The sequence below is a fragment of the Barbus barbus genome (assembly GCF_936440315.1).
Source record: "Barbus barbus genome assembly, chromosome: 25".
NCBI lineage: Eukaryota > Metazoa > Chordata > Actinopteri > Cypriniformes > Cyprinidae > Barbus > Barbus barbus.
This window is the reverse complement of record NC_136753.1, coordinates 21868347-21894423: the sequence shown is the minus strand read 5'-3', so window position 1 is coordinate 21894423 and position 26077 is coordinate 21868347. Positions and strand designations below refer to the sequence as shown.

Below are 26077 nucleotides of genomic sequence, written 5' to 3'. Positions count from 1 at the left end.
CAGGACACTCACACTGCAGTATAAAAGAGAGCTTTTCCAACTCCCCCCTGGGATCATAACTACACAGCAAAGGTAAGTGTTTGGACGCTAAGCCACAAAGCAGATGCTTTCTCTACACACAATTCAGCTTTTTCTTTTTGTTACTTTGAACAAAAAGGGATATTTTAGGCCTTTTATTCCAAATTATAACATTGTGCTCCTCAATGAAAACTAATGTTTAGTGCTAATTGTAAGATATTATTTTTGCTTGATGACTTATTTTATATTTTGGGCAAATTTCAACTGACAGCAAATGTCTTGTTTTAGTTTACAGTACACAGAGGTGGTGAATTACAACATCAAGATCAAGTCCTAAGAGTTGGTGCAAAACAAAGGTAAACATGGTGCATCTTTTTAATTAACTTTAAATGCTACACAATGTGGCAAATTCGTGCATAACTTTTTTTTTATCAAGGTTTTTGACATTCTCAACCACCATCCCCCAAATATGAAGTTATATTAATATATATGATTGAATACTGTAGGATTTTTGGCTTTGGGTGACAAGTTAATCAACCAAGTACTGGAATATTTGACACTTTAGTCTATTGTTAAAGGGTAATATCACACATGCATAAATGTAAATGATCCTTTGAATATAACTTGCATTACAAACAGTATTGGTTGTTCTTCTGTCAGAGTTCCAACCATGAGTACGGATGCGGAAATGGAGTGTTTTGGCCCTGCGGCCATCTACCTCCGCAAGCCAGAGAAAGAACGACTGGAAGCTCAAAATACACCATTTGATGCCAAAACTGCCTATTTTGTGACTGAACCCAAGGAGATGTACCTCAAAGGGGTCCTCAAGAGTCGGGAAGGTGGCAAAGCTACAGTGCAAACTCTGTGTGGCAAAGTGGGTATAAGAGATACTTACATGAAATTTGACAAATTAATTTTATAGCCATCTGCATTGCGTTTTTGATAACTGTAAAATGACACTCCTTCCAGACCATCACAGTGAAGGAGGATGAAATTTATCCAATGAATCCCCCCAAGTTCGATAAGATAGAGGACATGGCCATGATGACCCACCTCAACGAACCCACTGTGCTGTACAACCTCAAAGAACGTTATGCAGCATGGATGATCTATGTACGTAACCAAAAATGCTTAGTGTTAATCTGCTTCAAAAGCATTGTGCTGTTTTACTTATAAATCAATGCAATGTCTATATTTAGCATGTGAAATAACATTAATCTCTTGCAGACCTATTCCGGGTTGTTCTGTGTCACTGTGAACCCCTATAAGTGGCTCCCAGTGTACGATTCTGCAGTTGTGGCAGCCTACAGGGGCAAAAAAAGAGTTGAAGCCCCACCTCATATCTTCTCCATCTCTGACAATGCCTATCAGTTCATGCTCACTGGTATGAACAAAATAATGTTAATGGCTAAGTTCAATGGCTAAGATTGTTAAAAGATATTGTTTTAAAAAACACTTATTCTGAGTGTAATAAATTACTTTCTTCTCTTTTGTAGATCGTGAGAATCAGTCTATCCTGATTACGTATGTATTACATATAAAGTATTTTCACCACAAATGCAATGTGGTAAGCAGAAACTGCAGTCTGATGCATATTATAATATATTGTACCATATTTTCAGTGGAGAATCTGGTGCAGGAAAGACTGTGAACACCAAACGTGTCATCCAGTACTTTGCGACAATCGCTGTTTCTGGACCGAAGAAGTCAGAGCATGTCCCTGGAAAAATGCAGGTATATATGCTTTTTGTTTGCCTATATGATAATGAGGATGGATTTATTAAATTGTATAGTCATCAATCAAAAACAAAAAAGTCTTGGTAAAATTAGCAAAGCAGTAGAACACTTGACTTTGACTGGCATATCTAACACATTATGTGCCCATCAGGGGTCACTGGAGGATCAAATTATTGCAGCCAACCCCTTGCTGGAAGCCTATGGAAATGCCAAGACTGTAAGGAATGACAACTCTTCCCGCTTTGTGAGTACTGAGCCAACTGCCATGCTTTACTAAGTGTTTTGGTTCTGTAATGGAAAACTGTTTTCTAATCAATCTTGCATCTGGTAAAATCTGCAGGGTAAATTTATCCGAATTCATTTTGGCACCACTGGAAAACTGGCGTCAGCTGATATTGAAACTTGTGAGTCCTATATTCTTTCACAGATCAACTATTTAATATTGGCATTCATTTTATCCCTCTGACAATCATGTTATTGATCCATAGATCTGCTGGAAAAGTCCAGAGTAACTTTCCAGTTGTCTGCTGAGAGGAGTTACCACATCTTCTACCAGCTCTGTACTGGCCATAAGCCAGAACTGCTGGGTAAGAAACTCTAAATTATTGCATGTGATCATATTTTGCCATATTTAATTTGAATTTAATACAGTTCTTCTAAAGAATGCAAGAACAGATAATATGAACATTCAATCTTTGAATTAGTATAAAGTCTTTCTTTCTTGTCATATTCTTTTTGTAGAGGCTCTTCTGATCACCACTAACCCATACGACTATCCCATGGTCAGTCATGGTGAGATCACAGTCAAGAGCATCAATGATGTAGAAGAGTTCATTGCAACTGATGTAAGCAGAACTTACAACTTGTCGAGTAATTTACATAAAAAGCTTATTTTGTATTTGCGATGCAGCATCAGCAACATAACAAGAGACACATGACTGTTTCTGAATTGCAGACAGCCATTGATATCCTGGGCTTTACTGCTGAGGAGAAAATAGGCATCTACAAGCTGACAGGAGCTGTGATGCATCATGGGAACATGAAGTTCAAGCAGAAGCAGAGGGAGGAGCAGGCCGAGCCTGATGGAACTGAGGGTGTGACTTTATTTTAACATTATTTTAAAACATTAAACATTATTTTAATAATCTATTAATAATTTACTTTAAATATTTTTTCCAGTGGCTGATAAAATCGCTTACCTCATGGGACTGAACTCTGCCGACATGCTGAAGGCTTTGTGTTATCCCAGAGTGAAGGTCGGGAATGAATTTGTGACCAAAGGTCAAACTGTTCCTCAGGTGTGTGCACTTAAAAATGTATAATTAATGATTGCATCACTGAATTTGTAAGAATATACCGTTTGTTTTTCATGAAATGGAATAAAATGGCATCATTTTTTTCTAAATTAGGTGAATAATTCAACCATGGCTCTGAGCAAATCAGTCTATGAGAAAATGTTCTTGTGGATGGTTGTCCGAATCAATGAGATGCTGGACACCAAACAGCCAAGACAGTTCTTCATCGGAGTGCTTGACATTGCTGGGTTTGAAATCTTTGATGTAAGTTTACAAGAAAAACAAATTGAATCTGTTGCTTTAGCTTCTTGGTTCTGATACTGAATTATTTTGTGTTCACTACAGTTCAACAGCCTGGAGCAGCTGTGCATTAATTTCACAAATGAGAAACTGCAACAGTTTTTCAACCACCACATGTTTGTGCTGGAACAAGAGGAATACAAGAAAGAAGGTATCGAGTGGGAGTTCATTGACTTCGGTATGGACTTGGCTGCTTGCATTGAGCTTATTGAAAAGGTAACAAATTCAACTTTAGGACATGGTGTTTTTCTTTTTTTAGCATAATTGCTTTGCTTTGATTCCTTTTCCTATCTCAAAGAACTGTGCTCTTTCTTGCAGCCAATGGGTATTTTCTCCATCCTTGAGGAGGAGTGTATGTTCCCTAAGGCAACAGACACAACCTTCAAGAACAAGCTGCATGACCAGCATCTTGGCAAAACTGCATGCTTCCAGAAGCCCAAACCTACCAAAGGCAAGGCTGAGGCCCACTTCTCCTTGGTGCACTATGCTGGAACTGTGGATTACAACATCACAGGCTGGCTGGATAAGAACAAGGACCCTCTGAACGACTCAGTGGTTCAGCTGTACCAGAAGTCTTCAATGAAACTGCTGGCTCATCTGTATGCTGCTCATGCTTCTGCTGAAGGTCTGCAAAACAAATTCACACATTTATGACTGAAACATTATGCAAATATAAATAGTTCTTTACTATACTGCTTCATCAACAGCTGAATCTGGTGGCAAAAAGGGTGGGAAAAAGAAGGGTGGCTCCTTTCAGACCGTATCTGCTCTGTTCCGGGTAATGATTTGGTTTAATTTTACTCCTTAATATTTTATAATATTTTTATTACTGGGTGATAGCTAATCAGTTTATTCTTCAAACAACAGGAGAACTTGGGAAAACTGATGACCAACCTGAGAAGCACTCATCCTCATTTTGTGCGTTGCTTGATTCCAAATGAGTCAAAGACTCCAGGTCAGTAATTTTTGTTTTCATGTTAGAATACAGAAAAGCATGCAATATATTTAAATTAGTAACTCTGTGTTAAAATGAACATGAGCGACTTTTATCAAATCAATAATCAAGTTTATTGAACTCTTTTTATTTGAGGTCTTATGGAGAACTTTCTGGTCATCCACCAGTTGCGCTGTAATGGTGTACTGGAAGGAATTAGAATTTGCAGAAAAGGTTTCCCAAGCAGAATCCTCTATGGTGACTTTAAGCAGAGGTAATCAATGTACATTATGTATAAATATGTCTTACAATTTTTTTTTGTAAGACATATTTATGTCTTTTTGTATTGAAGAATCTGTATTTTTCTATATGAAGGGCATGTACCCACAGCTAGTAATTTGCACAAAAAAGTGTGCTTTCTCTAACACACATATCTCATGGGCAACAAGATCTTATAAATTCGGAAATTCACATACACAGATTTTACACACAAAAGCATGTGTGTAAGATTAGTGGGAGAGACTGGTGTCCTTTCATGTATGTACCATTCAGGTGCAAATTTCAACTTAGTATGATTCCAAAACCACATTACTGAATTAATTCAAGGTAAATATTGTTATATTTTGTATGTCTTTTCTTTAGATACAAAGTATTGAATGCTAGTGTCATCCCTGAGGGCCAGTTCATTGACAATAAGAAGGCTTCAGAGAAGCTTCTTGGCTCCATTGATGTGGATCATACCCAGTACAAGTTTGGACACACCAAGGTTAGGATGTTTACAAGACTCTCCAATCACTGTTGATTATGCAGTTGTCACTAACAATATGAAAACCAAACCAAATTTCAGGTGTTCTTCAAAGCTGGGCTTCTGGGTCTTCTTGAGGAGATGCGAGATGAAAAGCTTGTTATACTTGTGACCATGACTCAAGCACTTTGCAGAGGCTATGTTATGAGGAAAGAGTTTGTCAAAATGATGGAGAGAAGGTAGTTTTTCTTGAAATAAAAAAATACATTAGGGGAGAACACTTCATATTCACACACAGGATCTGACCATTTCTTCTGATTCTATGATCCAGAGAGTCCATCTTCTCCATCCAGTACAACATCCGCTCATTCATGAATGTGAAACACTGGCCATGGATGAAACTGTATTTTAAGATCAAGCCTCTGCTTAAGAGTGCAGAGACTGAGAAGGAAATGGCAGCCATGAAAGAGAATTTTGAAAAAATGAAGGAGGATCTAGCAAAGGCACTTGCCAAGAAGAAGGAGCTGGAGGAGAAGATGGTTTCCCTGCTGCAGGAGAAAAATGACCTGCAGTTACAAGTGGCAGCTGTAAGTTTTTCACCGGCATCCTGCTGAAAAGATCACAAATAATCAATTTGTCTTTATAACGTAACAAATGCACAGCTAAAATTAAAATCAAATGATGCTCTAATCAACAGGAAAATGAAAACCTTTCTGATGCTGAAGAGAGATGCGAAGGACTAATCAAAAGCAAGATCCAGCTGGAGGCGAAGCTTAAAGAAACAAATGAAAGATTAGAGGATGAGGAAGAAATGAATGCGGAACTGACAGCCAAAAAGAGAAAACTAGAGGATGAATGTTCTGAGCTGAAGAAAGACATTGATGATTTAGAGCTTACTTTAGCCAAAGTGGAGAAGGAGAAACATGCCACTGAGAACAAGGTTAATATCTTGAGAAACAGGTTTTGGTACACTTTCATTCAGATTGCAGTCACTGAAATTATCCACTGTATCTCTTAGGTTAAAAACCTTACTGAAGAATTGACATCTCAAGATGAGGTTATTGCTAAGCTGACTAAGGAGAAGAAAGCCCTCCAAGAGGCACATCAGCAGACTCTTGATGATCTCCAGGCAGAGGAGGACAAAGTCAATACTCTGACAAAAGCCAAAGCAAAGCTTGAGCAGCAAGTCGATGACGTGAGTTTGAAATGTAACAAATTGTGCAAATTAGTACTCACCTGTCTGGCTGTTGTTAATCAAGCATGAAAATAATATTCTGGAGGAAAATTATGCTTACCAATCTTTCACATTTGTGAAACAGCTGGAAGGCTCTCTAGAGCAGGAGAAGAAACTCCGTATGGACCTTGAGAGGGCCAAGAGAAAGCTTGAGGGTGATTTGAAACTTGCCCAGGAATCCATAATGGACCTGGAGAATGACAAGCAACAAATAGATGAAAGGCTGAAAAAGTGAGGAACTATCTTATCCTACTTACCATTATTATTCAGACCCCTTGTTAACTTTCAGAATAATTATGATATTTTTTAACAGGAAGGACTTTGAATCAAGTCAACTTCTGAGCAGGATTGAAGACGAGCAGTCTCTTGGTATTCAGTTCCAAAAGAAGATTAAAGAACTTCAGGTCACTCAAAGTGCTACTGTGATTTTATGCTTATTCCTTAACTGTAACTCATCAAAGTTATGCTACCACAGGCTCGTATTGAGGAGCTGGAGGAAGAAATTGAGGCAGAACGTGCTGCTCGTGCAAAGGTCGAGAAGCAGAGATCCGATCTCTCCAGGGAACTTGAGGAGATCAGCGAGAGGCTTGAAGAAGCAGGTGGTGCCACTTCTGCTCAGATTGAGATGAACAAAAGACGTGAGGCTGAGTTCCAGAAACTACGCCGTGATCTGGAGGAGTCCACCTTGCAGCACGAAGCAACAGCTGCAACTCTTCGCAAGAAGCAGGCCGACACTGTGGCAGAGCTGGGAGAACAGATTGACAACCTCCAGCGTGTGAAACAGAAGCTGGAAAAAGAGAAAAGTGAGCTTAAAATGGAGACTGATGACTTGTCGAGCAGTATGGAGGCTGTTGCCAAATCAAAGGCAAGTATTAATATGAAATATTGGACAAGAAACAGCACCGTATTGTGTAAAAATATCCATAAACGAATTGTGTTTTGCAGACAAATCTTGAAAAGATGTGCCGTACACTGGAAGATCAGTTGAGTGAGTTTAAGACGAAGCATGACGAACATGTACGCCACCTCAATGATCTAGGAGCTCAAAAGGCAAGACTTCAAACTGAAAATGGTAAGTATTATGTTTTTACAGACGGGATAATAAAATGACATTCTCTATACAAACACCGATACAACACTGCAGTTATTGACAATCATTAAATCCATGCAAGGTGAAATGGGACGTCAACTAGAAGAAAAAGAGTCTTTAGTTTCTCAGCTGACTCGAAGCAAACAGGCTTTCACTCAGCAGATTGAAGAGCTGAAGAGGCAAATTGAGGAAGAAGTCAAGGTGAAGAATTAGCATTTTCCTAATGAATGACCTTATGAACTGAACTTACTGAATAAATGTTTTATTGTTTTAAAGGCCAAAAATGCCCTGGCTCATGCTGTCCAGTCAGCACGACATGACTGTGATCTGCTCAGAGAGCAGTACGAGGAGGAACAGGAGGCCAAATCTGAGCTCCAGCGTGGCATGTCAAAGGCCAACAGTGAAGTAGCTCAGTGGAGATCCAAATATGAGACTGATGCCATTCAGCGCACTGAAGAGCTTGAGGAAGCAAAGTAAATTAAATCACCTGTTTAAACAGGAAATAAAGTAGAAACAATGTCTAACATTTCATTGTTGCTCTTAGGAAAAAGCTTGCTCAGCGTTTGCAGGATGCTGAAGAGTCCATTGAGGCTGTGAATGCCAAATGTGCCTCCTTGGAAAAGACCAAGCAGCGACTGCAAAATGAAGTTGAGGATCTCATGATTGATGTGGAGAGAGCAAATGCTTTGGCTGCCAACCTTGACAAGAAGCAAAGGAACTTTGATAAGGTAAATCAACCACGTCTTTTGCACATTATTTCAGTTACATTTAATATTGTTGTGATGCACCTCACCATGTATAATGTTCAATGTCATAAAGGTCTTGGCAGAATGGAAGCAGAAGTATGAGGAGAGCCAGGCAGAGCTGGAAGGAGCCCAGAAGGAGGCTCGTTCTCTTAGCACAGAACTTTTCAAAATGAAAAATTCTTATGAGGAGGCTTTGGATCAGCTGGAGACTCTGAAGAGGGAAAACAAGAACCTTCAACGTATGTACAATCATTTATTGCAGAATTGTCCTTTTCTTTTGGTTTTTAAATCTTCTATGGAATAGTATGTTTCAACCCACTGTTAATCATGTGCTCTTTCACGTATACAGAGGAGATCTCAGATTTGACTGAGCAGCTTGGTGAAACTGGAAAGACTATTCATGAGCTGGAAAAAGGAAAGAAAACTGCTGAAATGGAAAAATCTGAAATCCAAGCTGCACTTGAAGAAGCTGAGGTAATATGGTGCTTTTTTTAAAAATCGATTATTTCCACTGTTCTAGCAAACAATTCCCTATAAACTACTCTAATTTTCAGGCGACCCTAGAGCATGAAGAAGCTAAGATTCTTCGTGTTCAGCTTGAGCTGAACCAAGTGAAAGCGGAGATTGATCGGAAATTGGCTGAGAAGGATGAGGAGATTGAACAGATCAAGCGAAACAGCCAGAGAATCATTGATTCCATGCAGACCACCCTGGATGCTGAAATCAGAAGCAGAAATGATGCTCTGAGAATTAAAAAGAAGATGGAAGGAGACCTCAATGAGATGGAGATTCAGTTGAGCCATGCAAATCGCCAGGCTGCTGAAGCTCAGAAACAGCTCAGGAACGTCCAGGGACAACTCAAGGTTTGTTCTGTTACAGCAGTGTAGCACTGTCTTGATCTGACTAATGAGATCAGAAGACCTAACTATCTCTTGATTGCTTCAGGATGCTCAACTCCATCTTGATGAGGCTTTACGAGCACAAGAGGACATGAAAGAACAGGTTGCTATGGTTGAACGTAGGAACAACCTGATGCAGGCCGAGATTGAGGAGCTGAGATCTGCTCTGGAGCAGACAGAGAGAGCTCGCAAAGTGGCTGAGCAGGAACTGGTGGATGCCAGTGAGCGAGTGACTCTCTTACACTCCCAGGTAAGAAGAAGAATTTGCTTTCTGCAATTTTTTAAGGAATAACTCATAATCTATGTTATTTTTAACATTCTCTCACTTTCTTCAGAATACCAGTCTTATTAACACCAAGAAGAAATTGGAAGCGGAACTTGTTCAGATTCAAGGTGAGATGGAAGATGTAGTCCAGGAAGCACGCAATGCTGAAGAGAAGGCAAAGAAAGCAATAACTGATGTGAGTAAAAACGGTCAACTACTGATTTACATATTTTTATTAAACAAGGAAACTGAATTCTGAGTAAAACATTTTTGCAGGCCGCCATGATGGCAGAGGAGCTGAAGAAAGAGCAGGATACAAGTGCTCATCTTGAGAGGATGAAGAAGAACCTGGAAGTTACAGTCAAAGACCTGCAGCACCGTCTGGATGAGGCTGAGAGTCTGGCCATGAAGGGTGGAAAGAAGCAGCTCCAGAAACTGGAGGCCAGGGTATGTAGCTATACACATAATACATGACATTTTTAGAGACTTAACATTGGCTAATTTTGCAGATGAATGATGACATCAGTATAATTAATGTTTTAAAAACTGGGTGGAGGGCCTGAATCATTCAACGTACTAAAGAAAGCCCTGCGCTGAAACGTTTGCATTTTGTCCTGCTGGTGATACATGTAAAATAAAACGATAAAAGAAGACTATTTTTGTGAATGCGAATCATGGTTTTATATGCAAAGTAACTAAAGAGATTGATGCATCAAAATAAAGTATTAAGTGACGAAAGAGTGCGGTGCAAATGGCTTTGTGGAATATACACATGGAATATACATTCACATATTTTATCACAAGCATAAAGTCAGGAATAACATCAATTATAATCTGTGTTTCAGATTCGTGAGCTGGAGGGCGAAGTTGAAGCGGAACAGCGACGCGGTGCTGAAGCGGTGAAAGGTGTCCGCAAATATGAAAGAAGAGTGAAGGAACTGACTTATCAGGTACTCCATCAAATACAAATATGTATGTAGGCATGATACATGGTCCGATTAAGGCATTACATTTTTCTGATGCAGACTGAAGAAGATAATAAGAATATTATTAGACTGCAAGACCTTGTGGACAAACTTCAATTGAAAGTCAAGGCCTACAAGAGACAGAGTGAAGATGCTGTGAGTAATTTTAAAGTTTGATGAGTGGTGTGCAGCAAAATATTCTGGATATGACGACCCTAAACACGTGTTATTTCATTGACAGGAGGAACAGGCCAATAGTCACCTGACCAGGTTCAGAAAGGTGCAGCATGAGCTGGAGGAAGCCCAGGAGAGAGCTGACATTGCTGAGTCCCAGGTCAACAAGCTGAGAGCTAAAAGCCGTGAATTGGGGAGGGTAAATATCACACTTTTATTTAGTTCATTATTTGTGCTCAAGCATTTTGTTATTCATACAAAAATTGTGCATAGGCCTAAACCTTGTAAACAGTATCTACAATATTAAACATTATTAAAAAGTACAGTAGTGTGCTCATTTTGATAATGCTTCACTTTATTTGACTTTTTTCATTTGTTTACAGGGTAAAGAGGCTGAGGAATGAACCTTTTGAGAAAGAGAGTGGGCAGAGAAACAAGAATATAATCTGAAATCCTTGTAACATGTCCACAAAAATCAGTAACTAATAAAAAAACTGTTCATCTGAGGTATTTTTGTGTTTTGTTTTTGTTGGTTACATTTGTATAGCCTATATGATATTTAAAACATAATTGCATACATCAATATCTGTGTGCATGAGTCCAATAAAATTTATTTTTGAGGAAGTCCAGATCTATAGACGTGGGAATACAAATACCTTAGCACATCCCAGCCTAAAGCTAAATGGAGCAATGTACTGAAAGACATGTATAATCCTTCTGTAGAAAAACCTACTGAGAGAAACTTTGTTCAAAACCATGACAGCCATCACTTACCTTAAAACCACATTCGCATCCAGCAAATAACTCATAATCCACAAGCCACATCGACAGAATTATCTCAGAAAGATTTTAAAAGGTTGCAACAAATATTAGAAAAGAAACACAATTTCTGGGGAACCCTAAGCAAGCAGTAAATAAAGTTATTTTTTTAACTCACTATTTTATTCAGTCTCTTTTCTAGATACGATTTGCCTATATATGACCACCAGGGGTTGCTATGCGCTACTTCTCGCTCAAGCTGCAGTACAACCCGCGTCTGTCAAGGGAAGTCCTCGTTCCCTCTATTCGGTTCTTTCGAGCAGTTCATTTCAAAGAACAAGTTCAAAGAACTTGGCAGTTCATTTCAAAGAATTTTTTGAAAAAATTTTTCAAAGCAGTTCATTTTCAAAAAATTATTCGCGATGGACGTCACGTGGTCCCGTGCCGTGACATACGCTAAGAAATAATTAATTTACATTACTTGGTTTTTGTGCATTCTAAAAGTAAAACTGCCACACAATCAATTTGTAAACGTATTTCCAGTATTTTGTTACATTCTGCTATTCGACTAATTTTCTTTTCACAATATTAATCAAAAACCACTGTTCACTCCAATTTACTAACTTAATCATTGGTTAAAAATCGTTCATCGTTAAGTCCCGATTCATCAACGGATCGTTCAGGGCTGCGTTTCTCAAGGTGTACGATGCTTTTGGGAAACGCAGCCCAGACAGTTGTGGTTCGTGCACCTGTTCAACCGACTCCTTAAAAGATTCGATTCCGAAGAACGGCTCATTAGAGAATCGGACGGTGGGAGATGAGCAGTTGTCAGGGGAATGGCGTCCCTCGAGAGTCCAGTCAGCTGCACGTTCACTTCGAGACGCACAGCTAAGGAAGCTGGCAGATAAATTCTAATCATTATAAGCAGACACTACAAGACACTCATTACAGGGATTTTGAAGAGAATGAATTTCAAAACGGTGCGTCGGCGCAGGAGACTAGAAGCTGCGCAGTTGCTATAATAGTCTCGATGTAAACAAGAGAGTGAATGTTGACAACTGGAAGTGCTGAGTAAGCCAGAGAGTCTCACGCTACCACAAGCCGGAGGTACGCTTATACTGACAAAATAAAATGCCTTTATACGCAGTTTAAATGCGCGAGCATATTTTGCTCTCTGTTTGTGTAGTTAATAAGCTTGTTACAAAACTAGCCTTTTTAGTAGCAGGTTAGCCAGTCAGCTACTCTTCTGGGTGACGTCTGTTTTAATGCGGGATTTTCTATCTGTCAAATACCAGCTATGGCTTGTGTCGTAATATTCTTGATTGAAATAGTGTATTTTAAACAGATCAATAAAAGTCTCGTCTGTCACAATGATGGAGCCCCAGGACAATATTGAGGAGGATAACGCCGCAGCATCAGCACCATCATCACCGCCACCCCGGTCTCTGCGCCGTCAGCGCGTCTCTCTGCAGAAGAGCAGCGTGTGTTCTCGCTCCTACTTCATGGTGGTGATGGTTTTTTTCCACGTTTATATAATCAATGTCATTGCACTTCTGCTTTATGTTCATTATAATAACGGCTCTAACGCGATAACGGCAAACCGGGAGTTTACAAGCAGAGACAACAGTCCTAAAGTTACCGGAGCGTCTAATCCTCCGACCCCTGCAGACTCGGGCTTCCCTCGAAATATGCATCTTCCTCGCATTGAAGGAATACGGGTAAAGGGTATAAGATGATTTGGAGCCCTGTGAGTACTCTCATGTTCTTTGGTCTTCCAAAAACTACAAAGTCTTTTTCATTTTTAGGTGGGCCATGTCCAAAAAGTGTCACTGGTGCCAGGGAAAGTCCATGAGATGAAGACACTCAGTCTAAAGCCCCTTCTGTTTGGTAAAGAGTAAGACATGTTGCTAGAAAAGAATAGTTCACCCAAAAACTAAAAATGTCATTCATGTTGGTCATAACTCGTATGATTTTCTTTTAGTGAAACACACAAAAGGTGATATTTAGCAGATGGTCCATAGTTTTCTTTTTAGAGCAATAGTTATATTTATCCATAGTTACTCTTAACTAGTAAAGTTTTAACAATCATTTTAATTATAAGAGAATAGTGACGTCCACAACAGTTAAAACCATAACAGCAGAAAGTAACTTTACCTTTGGAATGGAATCTTTTCAGAATGATTTTTCCAGCGGATGAATATAAACATTGACAACCAATCAGAATAGAAAAGAGCTTGAGCATTTAAAACAGCAGACGACTTAAACACAAGTGCATGCTTATAATAAACTAAATGCATATCATCCCATTGGTGTGGCTGCTCATATCATATTGTTATTATGCTTAGTGTGAAAGAACCTTAATAACGCTTATAATTTACATCCACAAAAATGCATTGATTTCATTAACAAAAATGTTTCATTAATGATTCCCAGTATGCTCAAACATGAATGAAAAACATGAATGGTATCTTTGAGGTCATTTTTATTTTTGAGTGATCTGTTAAAATGAAAACTTACGTTTCTTGTTGAGGTATGCATTGTTTGCAGTCTAAGTGTTTTTGTGTTTGTTGAGTCCTTCATCTGCATGAAACATCATTGTGGCTGTGTTTGCGTTTGTGCTTGCTGCAGAGATCCCTGAGTTTCTGTCAGAGGACGAGTGTGGTGTAGTTGTGCGTCTGGCTCAGCTGAAGGGTTTGATGGAGAGTCAGGTTATGGTCCCTGAAGGTCAAGAGGAACTTAATCAGCAGCTCAACCTCACTCCTGAGGAAATCTTCAATTTCCTTGACCTCAACCAAGATGGCCAGCTGCAACCACATGAGGTCTGTTGACAGTCGCCAGTGTCTGTTGAGCCTTAGTTTTGCAGTTTGGCAATGCTGAGAAAATGTAATGTGTGGAATATCTTGCGTTTATCTCTGTTTGTGTTTGTGCATTTACTTTATGTGTAATCTGTAACTTGATTGCCGTATTCTCTGGTGTAGATATTGACACACTCTCGAGTGAGAGATGGACTCTGGTTAACTTCTGAGAACCTTAAGGAAATCTATGATGGCCTAAAGGTTGATCAGGATGGAAATGGTAAAGACTGAAACTGGAGATCTTATTTGAACGTTGCAGCTTAACTGATAATATATCCGATAAGAGGACACTCAAAAGATATAAAGATCATAGATCGCCAATATTTGTTGAATATGAGTACCCATATATATGTTTTGAGTATATGTCTCTTTTGACACAGGTCTCTTAAATTTAGAGGAGTTTAGGCATCTGAAAAGTGATGCCTTTCAGCGTTTTCTGCTACAGCGTGGGGTGGAGAGGAGCCAGCTGGTGAGGAACAGCAGACACACCTGGCTCTACCAGGGTCAGGGAGCACATCAGGTTCTTCAAGACCTCCGCAAAAGGTGTCCACCAATTTCCTTATTTGCTCTCCTATTGTTCACCCATCAAGTGTGCTGATTTTCAAAATCCACTCATGTGCTTTCTTCATGTATCTCCTCCCATCCATTCTTCTCAGTTTGTATTAATGCTATATCTCTTTATGTCTTTCAAGAGTCACTTGTTTAACACGACTACCAACCTCACTGGTAGAGTTAAGTGAACCTCTACAAGTGGTGCGTTATGAGCAGGGTGGCCATTACCATGCTCATCATGACAGTGGGCCAGTGTACCCTGAAACAGCCTGCACACACACTCGCCTCGCTGCCAATACCACCTCCCCATTCCAGACGTCCTGCAGGTAAGACAAAGAGATTAAGATTAATATTTTACATGTAATCATATAATGGGATAAATAATATATAAGCATTATCACACAAACAAAAAATGTATATAGAACAATAAAATGATATTGTTTATACCATGTAATATCAATTTCAGACAAAATGTGGAATGCTGTATTTTTAATTTTTTTGCAGGTACATCACAGTTCTGTTTTACCTTAATAATGTAGAAGAAGGGGGAGAGACCACCTTTCCAGTGGCAGATAATAGGACTTACGAAGAAGCGGTGTGTCCTATTGAATAAAGCATCTTTGCATGTGTATTTGTGACTCAAATGCAAGAATTTTGGGGACGTGCGACAGACGATAATTGGGTGCATATATCCGTGTGTTTCCCAGTCACTGATACAGAATGATGTGGATCTGTTGGACACCAGGAAACATTGTGATAAAGGCAACCTGAGAGTGAAGCCCATTAAGGGCACGGCAGTTTTCTGGTACAACTATCTCTCCGATGGTAGAGGTAATGAACATAACTTATAGGCTATTTTGTAATGCATTGTTTTATTGTTAATAAAATGATTAAAAATAATTTTCAGCAAATGAAGTAAAGCTGAAGTAAAATATTAATATTAAGCAAGAAAACTTGAAAAACTTCAAAAATGTTATATAAGCTAAAGTACTAAAACTATTAAAACAAAGCTTTACAGAAATATTAAAAAATGAGTTAATAAAAAATGACAGAAACATAAAAATTGCATGAACTTAAATTACAAAAATGAAAACTATTTCTAAATTTTAGTAATTATTAAAATAATATGTAAATAATGCTAAAGTAACACTGTTTTGGATTAAAGTTAAGTGAAACCTAATGTTAGTGTGTAATATTAGTCTATTGTTAGTTATACTTAAATGCTATCTGCCTAATTGTTTGATACAAAACATCATGCTGTGGTATAAAAATGTTTCTAAAAGGTGTTACTCAGCTTAAGTGAATGATGAATTTGTGATAAATTACAAACTTGTAGTACTGTAGATACAGTAGAGTCCAGAAGCATGACTTTTCTAATTTAACATTTGTTATCATTACAAATTGTATTATTACCACATCTTGAGTGAAAAAGTTAACTGAAATATTTATATAAATTTCAGAATGTCTTTGTTCCCATTTTCTTAAATGATAGCAGCATGGTATGAACTCCACAACTTTATTCAAAATCTATAAATCCATCTCCAGCATTATTTAAGAAAGATCCAGGAAGCATCTTATGGAGTTACATTTGGTCATGAATTTCTTTAAATGTAATTTTAATGTGGTCTCACACTGTTGATTGACCCCTCTGTGAGAAGTTACTGCATCTAGAAAATGTTGTTCGTCATCTTGTGCTGTGCTACCCTCTGTAGGTTGGGTTGGTGAACAGGACGAGTATTCTCTTCATGGTGGCTGTGTGGTGACACGAGGGACTAAGTGGGTTGCCAATAATTGGATCAATGTCGATCCAGACTACCAGCGGCAAGCACGCTACCAACAGTTTGTTTCTCAACAACAAGAGACACAAGAGCAAGAAGAACTCATTTCAGAACTGAACTCAGACCAGCACATAGAAAGGCACCAAGACCTATAAACACATGCATATATCCAGGTACAACAATGCACATATATACACATTCACTTCTGTGTTACAATCTATGTATAGTCATTCACTTCCTCTTTCACACACACATCCAGACACACAGTTCATTGTCTCTGCATCACTCATACACCCTGAAGCACTGACCTCGTACCAACAAACACAAAAATACACTCGACCTTTGTACTGTATGTTTGGGTCGCTCTTCCCTAAGTACACACATTTGCACACAATAGAAATTTAGCCCTACCAACATTTCCTCATTTTTAGAATTGAATGAGCTTTACTCAACCTCCAGTGGTCCCAATGTTGGAGCTGGAACTTTTATTGGGTTGGATTCAGGGATAAGCAGCCTGAGATTTATGCAATTGTGAAAGACAATGCTACTGTTCCTAATATAGATATATGGAGGCATTATTGTTTATTTTTTCATGGGAATGCAGCCATATTCGATGACTTTGTTTACATACAGAATGACACTCTACTGTACCTTCCAAAGGCTGAACACACCGCAGCTAATTGCAATGATAGTAAATAGAAGTGCATACAAGATGTGTAGCTCTTCCCTGTACATGTTTTGACTTGTGATTTTGGTGACTTGCAGCAAATAAACTGCTGTCAGTGTAAAAGCAAACTTCACAATTGCTGGAGGATGTAGTGTGTACTGGCCAAAGAGTGTAGGAAAAAAAAATTGTTATTGCTTTCTAATGAAGCGACATTTACACTGACATCTAAATCACCGAACACTCGAGGAAAGTTATCTGCAGGGACACTCAGTATTGACTAGTTCTGTCAATGGACTACAGGTTAGTTTAATTATAACTGTTAACAAAAAATGATTAAGAGTTTTAACCTATGTAACATCTAGTCAGCCTCCATCTCTGCCAGGATGTTTCTTACACTTATGTCCTCTCAGATGTTCCTGAAAAGAAGCATGTAAAACTTGCACAATCTGTATGATTTGTTTGAATTTCAATCATTTATTTTGTAATGTTTTTTCTTTGTTAATTGCAGTGCATCCAAAGACTGACTGAGGTTAACTTATTTTATTTATTTGTTGTATTGATTGTTTCTGTTAAAATGCACAGAATCACTTTGTCAATAAATTAATCTGACCAATCAGAGACTAGGTTGTTTTCTTTAAAACAAACAAACAATCTAACATTGCATTTTCTATTTTAACATTTGACATTGTGCAAACAATTTCTCATAAAATGGTATCTGTATAATTCACAAAAATCCTTATAGTTCCTTATAGTTAATCCTTTAGTTATTTTATATATATATAGCTTTAATAAAATCAAAAGGGCTTGTAGAAGAAGAAGGAATCAGATGACTTCTGTCATAGTCGGGTCCCACTCATATCCTAAAATCAGAAATTTAAAATCATGTATATAACTCATTTATATATTCCACAATAATTCCACGTACTGCATACTGTAAGAGAATGTGATATTGAGTTCATATAATGGTGAACCTACCAGAACATTCTCATAGCTGTGGATGATCTCAGATCCCCGATGCTTGAGACAATACAGAACTGCATCATGCACAGTAGCAAAGACACGTCCTTCAGTGATGACATCAGAGAAGAAGCCACCACGTTCAAGCTGTTCCACCACCAGTGCTTGGGTGAAAAGAAAGCATTGCCCAGATATTTTTCAATCATTCACTAAATGAAACATTCTAAAACAGTTCACTGTGATACTCTTACCTTGACAGCCTGCCAAGTAGATATCCACGCCAATCTCGCCAAAATCGTGGAGTGTCTGCAGTAAAAGATGGTGATGAGAGCTCGGCTGAAATGCACAGTCACTTTTCTCAGTGGGACTTTTGAATCACTACTTACATTTCTTAATGTCTTAATGGCAACAGTATCAATAAAGTTAGCAGTGGAGAAATCCAAGATGATGGAATGGATGTCCCAGGTCCACTTCCCCAGGGATCCCAGAGAAACCCTCTCCAGGTCCCGGCTTAAAGTGTCCTCGCTGCTGGAGTCCAGAGTGGTGGTGTCCCCATCATGTAGATCTGACACTGACCCCAGGGTGGTGGTGTCAGGGTCAGTGCCCTTAAGATACATCCAGGTGTGATGGCCATCAGATGTCCTCGCTGTCTCGGGTATTACAAACACTGTACTGTTTTTCCGCTCTCTCCAGCCAAGCTCTACCTCTCTGTGTATGTCTCCATTCGTTTCCTTCAACTGCCCTGCTTCCTCTTCCACTGAAAATACAGCTTTTTTAGATCGCTGAGAGGCTTCCCTGAAAGCTCTTTTCTGTAAAGAAAAAATGAAATTATGATTACATGTTGATAAGTTGGTGTGATACTATAATATACACAGCACACATATAATAAATAAATATGATTTCACTAAGCTCATTAGAATGAATTATGGGACCACCTTTTCCACAAAGGTGAAGCTGCCTAATAATTTGGACAAAATGAGGTATCTGATCTCTGTAGGCAGCTCACTAGGTTTTTGGAACAAAGCATAATAATACAGGATTGGGCCTAGCTCAAGCTAATGGAGCAGTAATATAATTTTTATAGCATATATGTTATATAATATAGCAACATCATATAGCAAATAATAACCATGAAAACTATTAGCAGAGATCATCTACCTGTCTTTTAGCCTCTCTTCGGGCTCTTCGCTCTGCTCGCCTCTCTCTGCGTCTCTGCTTGGCCTCCTGCCTGCGCTTATAGGTGAGCATTTTCCCGATGTCCAGGCCACTCTTTGCATAAACAACAGCAATTGATATGCATTAGCAAAAAATTATACAGTGGTTCTCAACTAAAGGCCCCCATTGTTCACAACAATATTCAAAGATTCCCTAGCCATAGTTTTGTTTTCAAAACTTATTTTAATCTACGGAAACTCATTTCTGTAGATTAAAAAAATATTATAATAATAGTAATAATAACTAGAATGTACATTTCCTAAAGAAAATGTGAGTGGTGCTTGCCGTGGCAAAACTCGGCACTAGGCCATCAGTAGAGCCTTCGGCATGATTGTAGAGAGCCAACTCCCATGTCTGTATGATGTTGTGGAGCTGAGATATGGCTTCTTTATGTTGCTATACATAAAGTATAGCAACATAAAGTGAAATCTGTGAAATCAGTGAAATCTGTCACTATAACAAATTCCTTGTATGTGTAAACATACTTGGCCAATAAAGCTCATTCTGATTCTGATTCTGATTCTATACGGTTGCTAGGGTGCTCTATATGGTTGCTAGGGTGTAGTTGCACAGTCGCCATGGTGATACTTACAGACTGGCTTTTCAGCCCAAACAAAAGAGGCCACCCCATATCTATACCACTTTCTGGTGCTGAGAAATTGCTTATTCATGTGTTCGTTCAGTTGCTAAGGTACTCTAAATGGTTGCTATGGTGTGGCTATACAGTTTATGGGATGGTATTTAAAGACTATTTGACAGTCTGAATCAACAGAGCCCAACGCCATGTTTCTACAATGTTTTGGTGCTGAACAATTGTGTGTTAATGTCCTTTTACGGTTGCTAGGGTGCTTTAAGTGGTTGCTAGGGCATAGCTCTGAAGTTGTCATGTAAGTACTTCAGTAGCCTCTGTGACCTCCTGATCCAAAGATATAATCTCACAAATTTTGTGCCAATGTTAAGTCTATGGGACTTTTTCGCCTAAATTTTTATAGCTATTCACTGCTAGCATGTGTAGCATGCATGAGAGAAGTCCTGTTTGTGGACTCAAAAGAGCAAAACCTGCTTGTTTCTATGACACTTCTATCCAAAGATATTCCTTTTGATCTGTTTTCAGTGGAATGAATCAGTGAATGAATGAGGTCTATGGGGTGGTTGCTAGGGTGCTGTAAGTGGTTGCTAGGGAGTGGCCATGAAGATCATAGGTCATTACTTATTGATTACTTAAAAGATGAGTCAAATGAGTGTGTGTGAGTTACAGAGAGAGAGAGAGAGAGAGAGAGAAGGGGTTCCTAAGGGCCTGTGTGTGTGTGTGTGTGTGAGAAAGTGACAGTCGAGATTCAAATTCAATGGGACTTTTTTGCCTGTTTTGTCATCCGCTGTGTGAACATCGTAGGTCCGATCACTTAGAAAAGATATAGCACACCTCTCCTCAATGAGCCGGTCAATTTGACACCCTATTCATGGGTCTGTGACAAACGGTGCGGGAGGAGTAGCGAACCAAAAATTTTGTCCAGAAGAAGAATAATAAGAAGAAGCAGAATAATAAGTATGCAAGATAACAATAGTGATGCCTTGCCTTTGGCAAGCACCACTAATAATAATAATAAAATTTAAAAAAAGTTCGGCATTCCAGACATTTACATTTCAGAAATCCAGAAATATAATTTTTTTACTCACAATTTGTACGACAAAATATTTTAGAGAATGATACAACTAGTATATATAAATATTCATTATAAATATGCCCATGGTATGTTAACATTTTATTATTTACATAATTTTTATAGAAAAAGTCTAGAAAACATGGTTTTAAAAATTGGACTACCTCATATATCCAGGTTTTTCAACCTTCAATTGAAGTCTCTTCAAAGGAAACAAACATATATATATATATTTATTATTTGAAATTGTTTTGGTTTAGTTTAATGCATATTTTGTCTTATTATAAATTTGTCCCCTTTTGGATGGAATGCCCCTTTGTGGGCCCCGGCCACTAACTGAAAACCACTGTTATAAGACATTCCAGCATACTGAGTATAGTTTATGGTTACCAAGTTCAAATAAAAAATATTTACCTTTTTTTTAAGGGCCTCAAGATAAAGTTCAGCATTAGCGAAGTACATGGTGGCAGAAGAGCGAAATATGGTGATACCTGGTACCTCCCTCACCTGCAAAACACAAAGCATGTTTGTGATAGATCTGCTTAGGTAGATACATTGATTACAAAAGGTCACAAAGGGGTAATGAAGTCTAGTTTGCTTTTAAAACTGTCCTGGAGTTACAGTGGTAATTGAGTTTTAATAAACATAACTAATTATTATGCAAATCATTAAAAATGGTGCACAGTTCAACATTCCAGTGTAGTCCTGTCTGTTAAATGGATAAATGTCCATGTAAATCTCACCTCCTTGTGTGTCTCCATATCTAGATACAGCTCAGTGCCAGGGAGGTGTCCCAGCAGCGAGTAACTGGGCCTGAGAGACAGAAAGAAGTGAAGCGATAAGGTCAGACATGATGCAGTAAGAGAATAGAGTAGATGACAGTGGTGAGAAACACTGCCGAAAGATTAGAAGTAGGGAAAGACTCCAACCGTTGAGTTCTGAAGATAACAGTCAGCAGAGCAAAACCCATGGAGGCACCAAGACCCATATCCAAATTAAAGAGCACAGTGGACACAAATGTCACCAACCATATCAACTACAAACACAAAAAAAAGAGTGGAGACATGAATAGGTACACTAACAAACCAGCAATCATGGAAATTATCAACAGAATTAAATATTAGTGGTGCTTATATGCAAAAGTCATCAGTGCCTGTTTTCTATATGTGTGTGTGTGTGTGTTTATGTGGTTTATGAGGACACAAATTGTATAATGACATGGGTATGACAGAGGTATTACAATATGAAGGTGGTTTATGAGGACACTGCCTATGTCCCCGTAATTCAAAAGGCTTAAAAAAAACATACTAAAATGGTGTTTTTTTGAAAATCTAAAAATGCACAAAGTCTCCTGTGAGGGCTAAGTTTAGGTGTAGGGTTGGTGTAGGGCAATAGCACACACAGTTTGTTCAGTATAAAAACCATTACGCCTATGGAGAGTCCCCATAAACCACAAAAACCAACATGTGTGTGTGTGTGTGTTTTTAAAATCACATTGCTATGTGATGCTATTACTATGGGTTTTTTTCTGACATTTTATGATCCTCCAGGCAAAGTTTGATCACTTGGAAAATAAAAAACAAACCCCCTTTTTAAGGCACGCATTCTGTCTTCATGAATATAACGCTGCAGGACAGGTTTAATACTTTGTATATAGGTTCAGATAAATCTCAGTAAGCACCACTAAACATTTGTAGCTGAAAAAATACCTTTTATGACTTTATCAGAACTTACCAGATCAATCTTACTACTACGCCACAGTGTGACTATATCGTAGTACTGTTTGAACATTCCCTTCATATTCACAAATACAATGGCGGCAAGAACTGCCTAGACAGACACACAAAGAATTTAAATTGTATTTCACACTTTATTCATTGCTCGTACCAAAATAATGAATCTAAATAAAGCACAAATAGATTGGTAATCTTACTAACAGACCTCACAGAGGTTTGTTGACACATACCTTGGGCAGCTCTTGAAAAAGTGAGCCTAACTTTAGTACCGTCACCAGTACTATTACAACAGACACTACTCCTGCGATCTAAAACAACGCAATGTGATGAAAAAACATACAGTAGATATATAAATGCATGCATTCATAGTTTGTACAAGTGCATTTGTCTTGCCTGTGTCTTGCCTCCTGTGCTTTCCTGTATGAGACTGCGAGACATTGAAGGACAAACTGAAAAACACTGGAAAAATCCTCCTACTGTATTACTGAGACCCAAAGCCACCAGCTCCTTCAACACAGTGAGAGAAAGACAGAGGTCAGCTGTGCCGTGACATTATCTGTTTATCCATGAGTTATTCTGATTTACCTACCTGGTTGCTGTCTACTTTGTAACCGTGTTTGAGAGCGAAGGTTTTGCCCAAAGAAATAGAAATTGCATAACCAACAATGGCCATGGCAAAAGCATCCAAAACCACCTCAGAAAAGACATTGGTGTTTGGAATGCTGGGAGGCTGAAGTCTGAGAAAACACACCAGAGTTACCAAAATAATGCATGTGTTATAATAATATCATCATCATAGAACCATTTCTGCAATATTTTATGATATAGAACTTGATTTGAAGAAAATTTTACTAGTGATGCTTGTCATGCATTGCCTTTCCCAAGCACCATTAAAAAAATACTTTTTATAAAAAAGAAACATATTTTAGATGTGAAAACTCACCCACTTGGGATCTCACCAACAACTGATATCTTATAGGTTTCATTCAGCCGAGTGTAGAACGATATTACTGTCGCTACCACAATCTAGCATAAAAACATACACATTTCATGAGCTAAGGATAAAATGATGTTAATGATTCCTGTGTAGTGAATGAGAAGCCAGACTAGTTGCAATTAGTTATTGCTAGGAGATATGACGCAAACACTATAATGAAGAAAGTTGAAATGCTGACTACACAGATTAATAACAGAGAGGGCATTAAGGACAGGCACTACTGATAGATACAGAGTCACTAAAGAGTAAAGATTTAATGAATCCTATAAAACAAAAATAGTACAACGAAGAAGAAAAGCAGATGGCATTTAAAATTGACATTTTTCATTGATTACGTACAATGCAGAGCTCCACCGGAATAGGCACCAGTAGTTTTTGCCTGAGCGCAGTGTTAAGCTCTTTGGCAGTGATGAGAACCACAATGGACACAATACTGGCCAGCAGAGTTGGGAGATGAGTCTCTGGCAACAGCATAAACAAGTCTGCTAAAGTCTGCACAGAGAAATTACAGAGAATTAATCCTTAGGTATATATGCATTGAGCCATGTACATCCAATGCATGAATTTGATTGTACTCACATAGACAATAGACAGTGGTCCACTGAAGCGCTTAGGTGAGACTCCAATGATGTACTTTAACTGGGCTACTACAGCATGAGCAGAGGCAGCTGTGGTATAAGCTCTGACCAAGGGCTCTGAGAGATAAGTACCAACAAACCCAAACTGCACCAAGCCTAATACAAACTATGAGTGAAAATACAAGATTATATTAAACTGAGACAATAAATTGAGACGTTATAGTTCATGATATTTAAATGGACCACTGTATACAATAGAATGTTGTGGGTTAAGGTATATACATTTTTGTGTGTAAGCATCAGCCTGTGTTTATATGTGTGTGTGTTTATCACCTGAATAAGTCCTCCCAGTACAGTGGCAGCAGCAGCAACCTGCACTCTGTAGAAGTCTCTAGATATGATATCCACCTCCTCAGTCACATTAGTGCCATTGTAAATAAGGAAATCTGAATCGGGGGCCAGTCTCTCTGTCACACTGCCAATCATAATACTGAGGATGGTAAATGTGCCTATGCGAACACAAACACATAAATACAAGTCAAAGCTTTATGAGCATCAAAAATAGAAAACTTGACAATTCAAAGAATTGAAACAACGCATTTTGACTAAATCAAATCAACTGAGGTTAATAGGTTTCAGTAATATTCAAAGATAAATGATCTCACCTATAGATATGTGTCTGGAGGTCCCAAAAATAAAATAAATTAATGGAGGATAGAGGGATGTGTAGAGTCCAAATACTGGAGGTAATGAAGCCAGCAAAGCATATGCCATTCCTAAAACACACACAATGTTTTAAACAGCCACAAATAAAGATTATATTGTAGGTCATTAAAAACTTGCTTTCACCTTGTGGAAGGTGCATGATGCCGACACTGATGCCAGAGACGAGGTCTGGCATGCCATAATCCCAGATGGAGTAACGGGGCAACCAGGACAGAACAGGCAAGAAACCAGCTATGCTACGTTTCAGTCTGGGTGTAGAACAGCTGGTATAGAAAGAAAGGAAAAATAAACATTGATTGAAATTGGTGTCAATGCTGCCTAATTTCTTTCAAACAAACCTTTGCTTTAATGGCTGTATCCTACCTGAGTGATTTCTTCAGCCGTTGAGAGATGGGAAGGTTGATCTGGGAAGGGTCCATTCTCTGAGATCGCTCTTTCAGCCTCTGTTCATCTATAATCTCTCTCTGTACATGATATTCTGTATGTCCTGAGTCCATTTTCTCTATTTTGTGCTGTATAGCCACTATAAATAGTCTCTGTCAAGACTTAATTACAAACCACAAAATTACACTGACCTCCGTCTCGATAAAACTTTACCTCTAAACCTGTGAGGGTTGTTTAAAAGGGAACACAATGGGGTTGGCTTTTATTAAAAAGAGGCTGTGCTTTCTAACAATAATTAACTTAAGAACAAGTAATAGCACATAATAATTTAAATAGATATGTACAATTTCAGAAGAGTTAAGCAAAATAAGCAAACAAAAATATTGCCAGTGTCATTATAAGAAAAAAATAAGTGCAACAAACTGATAGTTCTATCTTTCAACTGATAGTTCCATCTTCAACCCTTTCAACTGTCTTATTTTAGTGCAAATGCTGACTCAGACTTTCCTCTCTTGTTCATTAGTTAGTTTTTGAACTGATGAACTGCAATGGAAACTTTTTTAGTGTTCCGGTAGAATTTTCCTTTGTGTTGTGCAGCATATTATAAATTGATGACTTTAAAAAAGAGGACAGGAAGAGATGTTTTGACGTCATTCATCCTGTAACTTTGCAACACATGAAGTGGTCCTTAAAAGGGCTTAAAATAAATGGGATGGGGTTGTACAGAGGGGTTAAAGGTTTAACATCTCTCCTCTGTGGGTAATATATTAATTAATAATTGAGTAGACTAAAGTTTAGACCTCTGTACCG

The 26077-nt window shown here is 38.4% G+C and overlaps 3 protein-coding genes across 4 annotated transcripts; 2 read left to right on the top strand and 1 right to left on the bottom strand.

Moving 5' to 3' along the window:
• Nucleotides 1–688: 688 nt before the first annotated feature.
• Nucleotides 689–10806, top strand: LOC306844413 (myosin heavy chain, fast skeletal muscle-like; the record flags this gene model as incomplete). Its single annotated transcript, XM_079376513.1, has 39 exons — nt 689–892; nt 988–1131; nt 1246–1402; nt 1515–1542; nt 1641–1752; nt 1907–1999; nt 2096–2159; nt 2244–2342; nt 2497–2600; nt 2711–2849; nt 2935–3053; nt 3165–3314; nt 3396–3566; nt 3669–3975; nt 4058–4128; nt 4218–4305; nt 4441–4558; nt 4927–5050; nt 5132–5268; nt 5361–5616; nt 5727–5969; nt 6048–6224; nt 6349–6494; nt 6577–6667; nt 6739–7128; nt 7209–7335; nt 7436–7554; nt 7630–7826; nt 7898–8081; nt 8173–8338; nt 8449–8573; nt 8654–8962; nt 9045–9248; nt 9334–9459; nt 9540–9710; nt 10109–10213; nt 10289–10384; nt 10470–10601; nt 10786–10806. 39 exons carry the CDS (start codon nt 689–691, stop codon nt 10804–10806), a joined length of 5814 nt encoding a protein of 1937 aa, XP_079232639.1.
• Nucleotides 10807–11958: 1152 nt separating this feature from the next.
• Nucleotides 11959–17632, top strand: p4htmb (prolyl 4-hydroxylase, transmembrane b). 2 transcript variants are annotated; one of them, XM_079376546.1, is made up of 10 exons: nt 11959–12268; nt 12507–12879; nt 12967–13048; nt 13790–13980; nt 14140–14236; nt 14397–14559; nt 14709–14894; nt 15073–15163; nt 15276–15399; nt 16281–17632. In XM_079376546.1, exons 2-10 carry the CDS (start codon nt 12532–12534, stop codon nt 16499–16501), a joined length of 1503 nt encoding a protein of 500 aa, XP_079232672.1. In that variant the 5' UTR covers nt 11959–12268; nt 12507–12531; the 3' UTR covers nt 16502–17632. The 2 variants fall into 2 exon arrangements, with proteins under 2 accessions (XP_079232672.1, XP_079232673.1); XM_079376547.1 differs by having other exon boundaries at nt 12493–12879.
• On the bottom strand, nt 17514–25380 carry slc26a6l1 (solute carrier family 26 member 6, like 1; the record flags this gene model as incomplete). Its single annotated transcript, XM_079376533.1, has 19 exons — nt 17514–17873; nt 17989–18134; nt 18222–18276; nt 18357–18779; nt 19129–19239; nt 21261–21353; nt 21590–21659; nt 21776–21882; nt 22581–22676; nt 22813–22890; nt 22976–23089; nt 23172–23319; nt 23526–23608; nt 23919–24071; nt 24159–24323; nt 24491–24666; nt 24823–24933; nt 25007–25146; nt 25247–25380. The coding sequence occupies 19 exons, from the start codon at nt 25378–25380 to the stop codon at nt 17850–17852; spliced, it is 2427 nt and encodes an 808-aa protein (XP_079232659.1). The 3' UTR covers nt 17514–17849.
• Nucleotides 25381–26077: the final 697 nt, after the last annotated feature.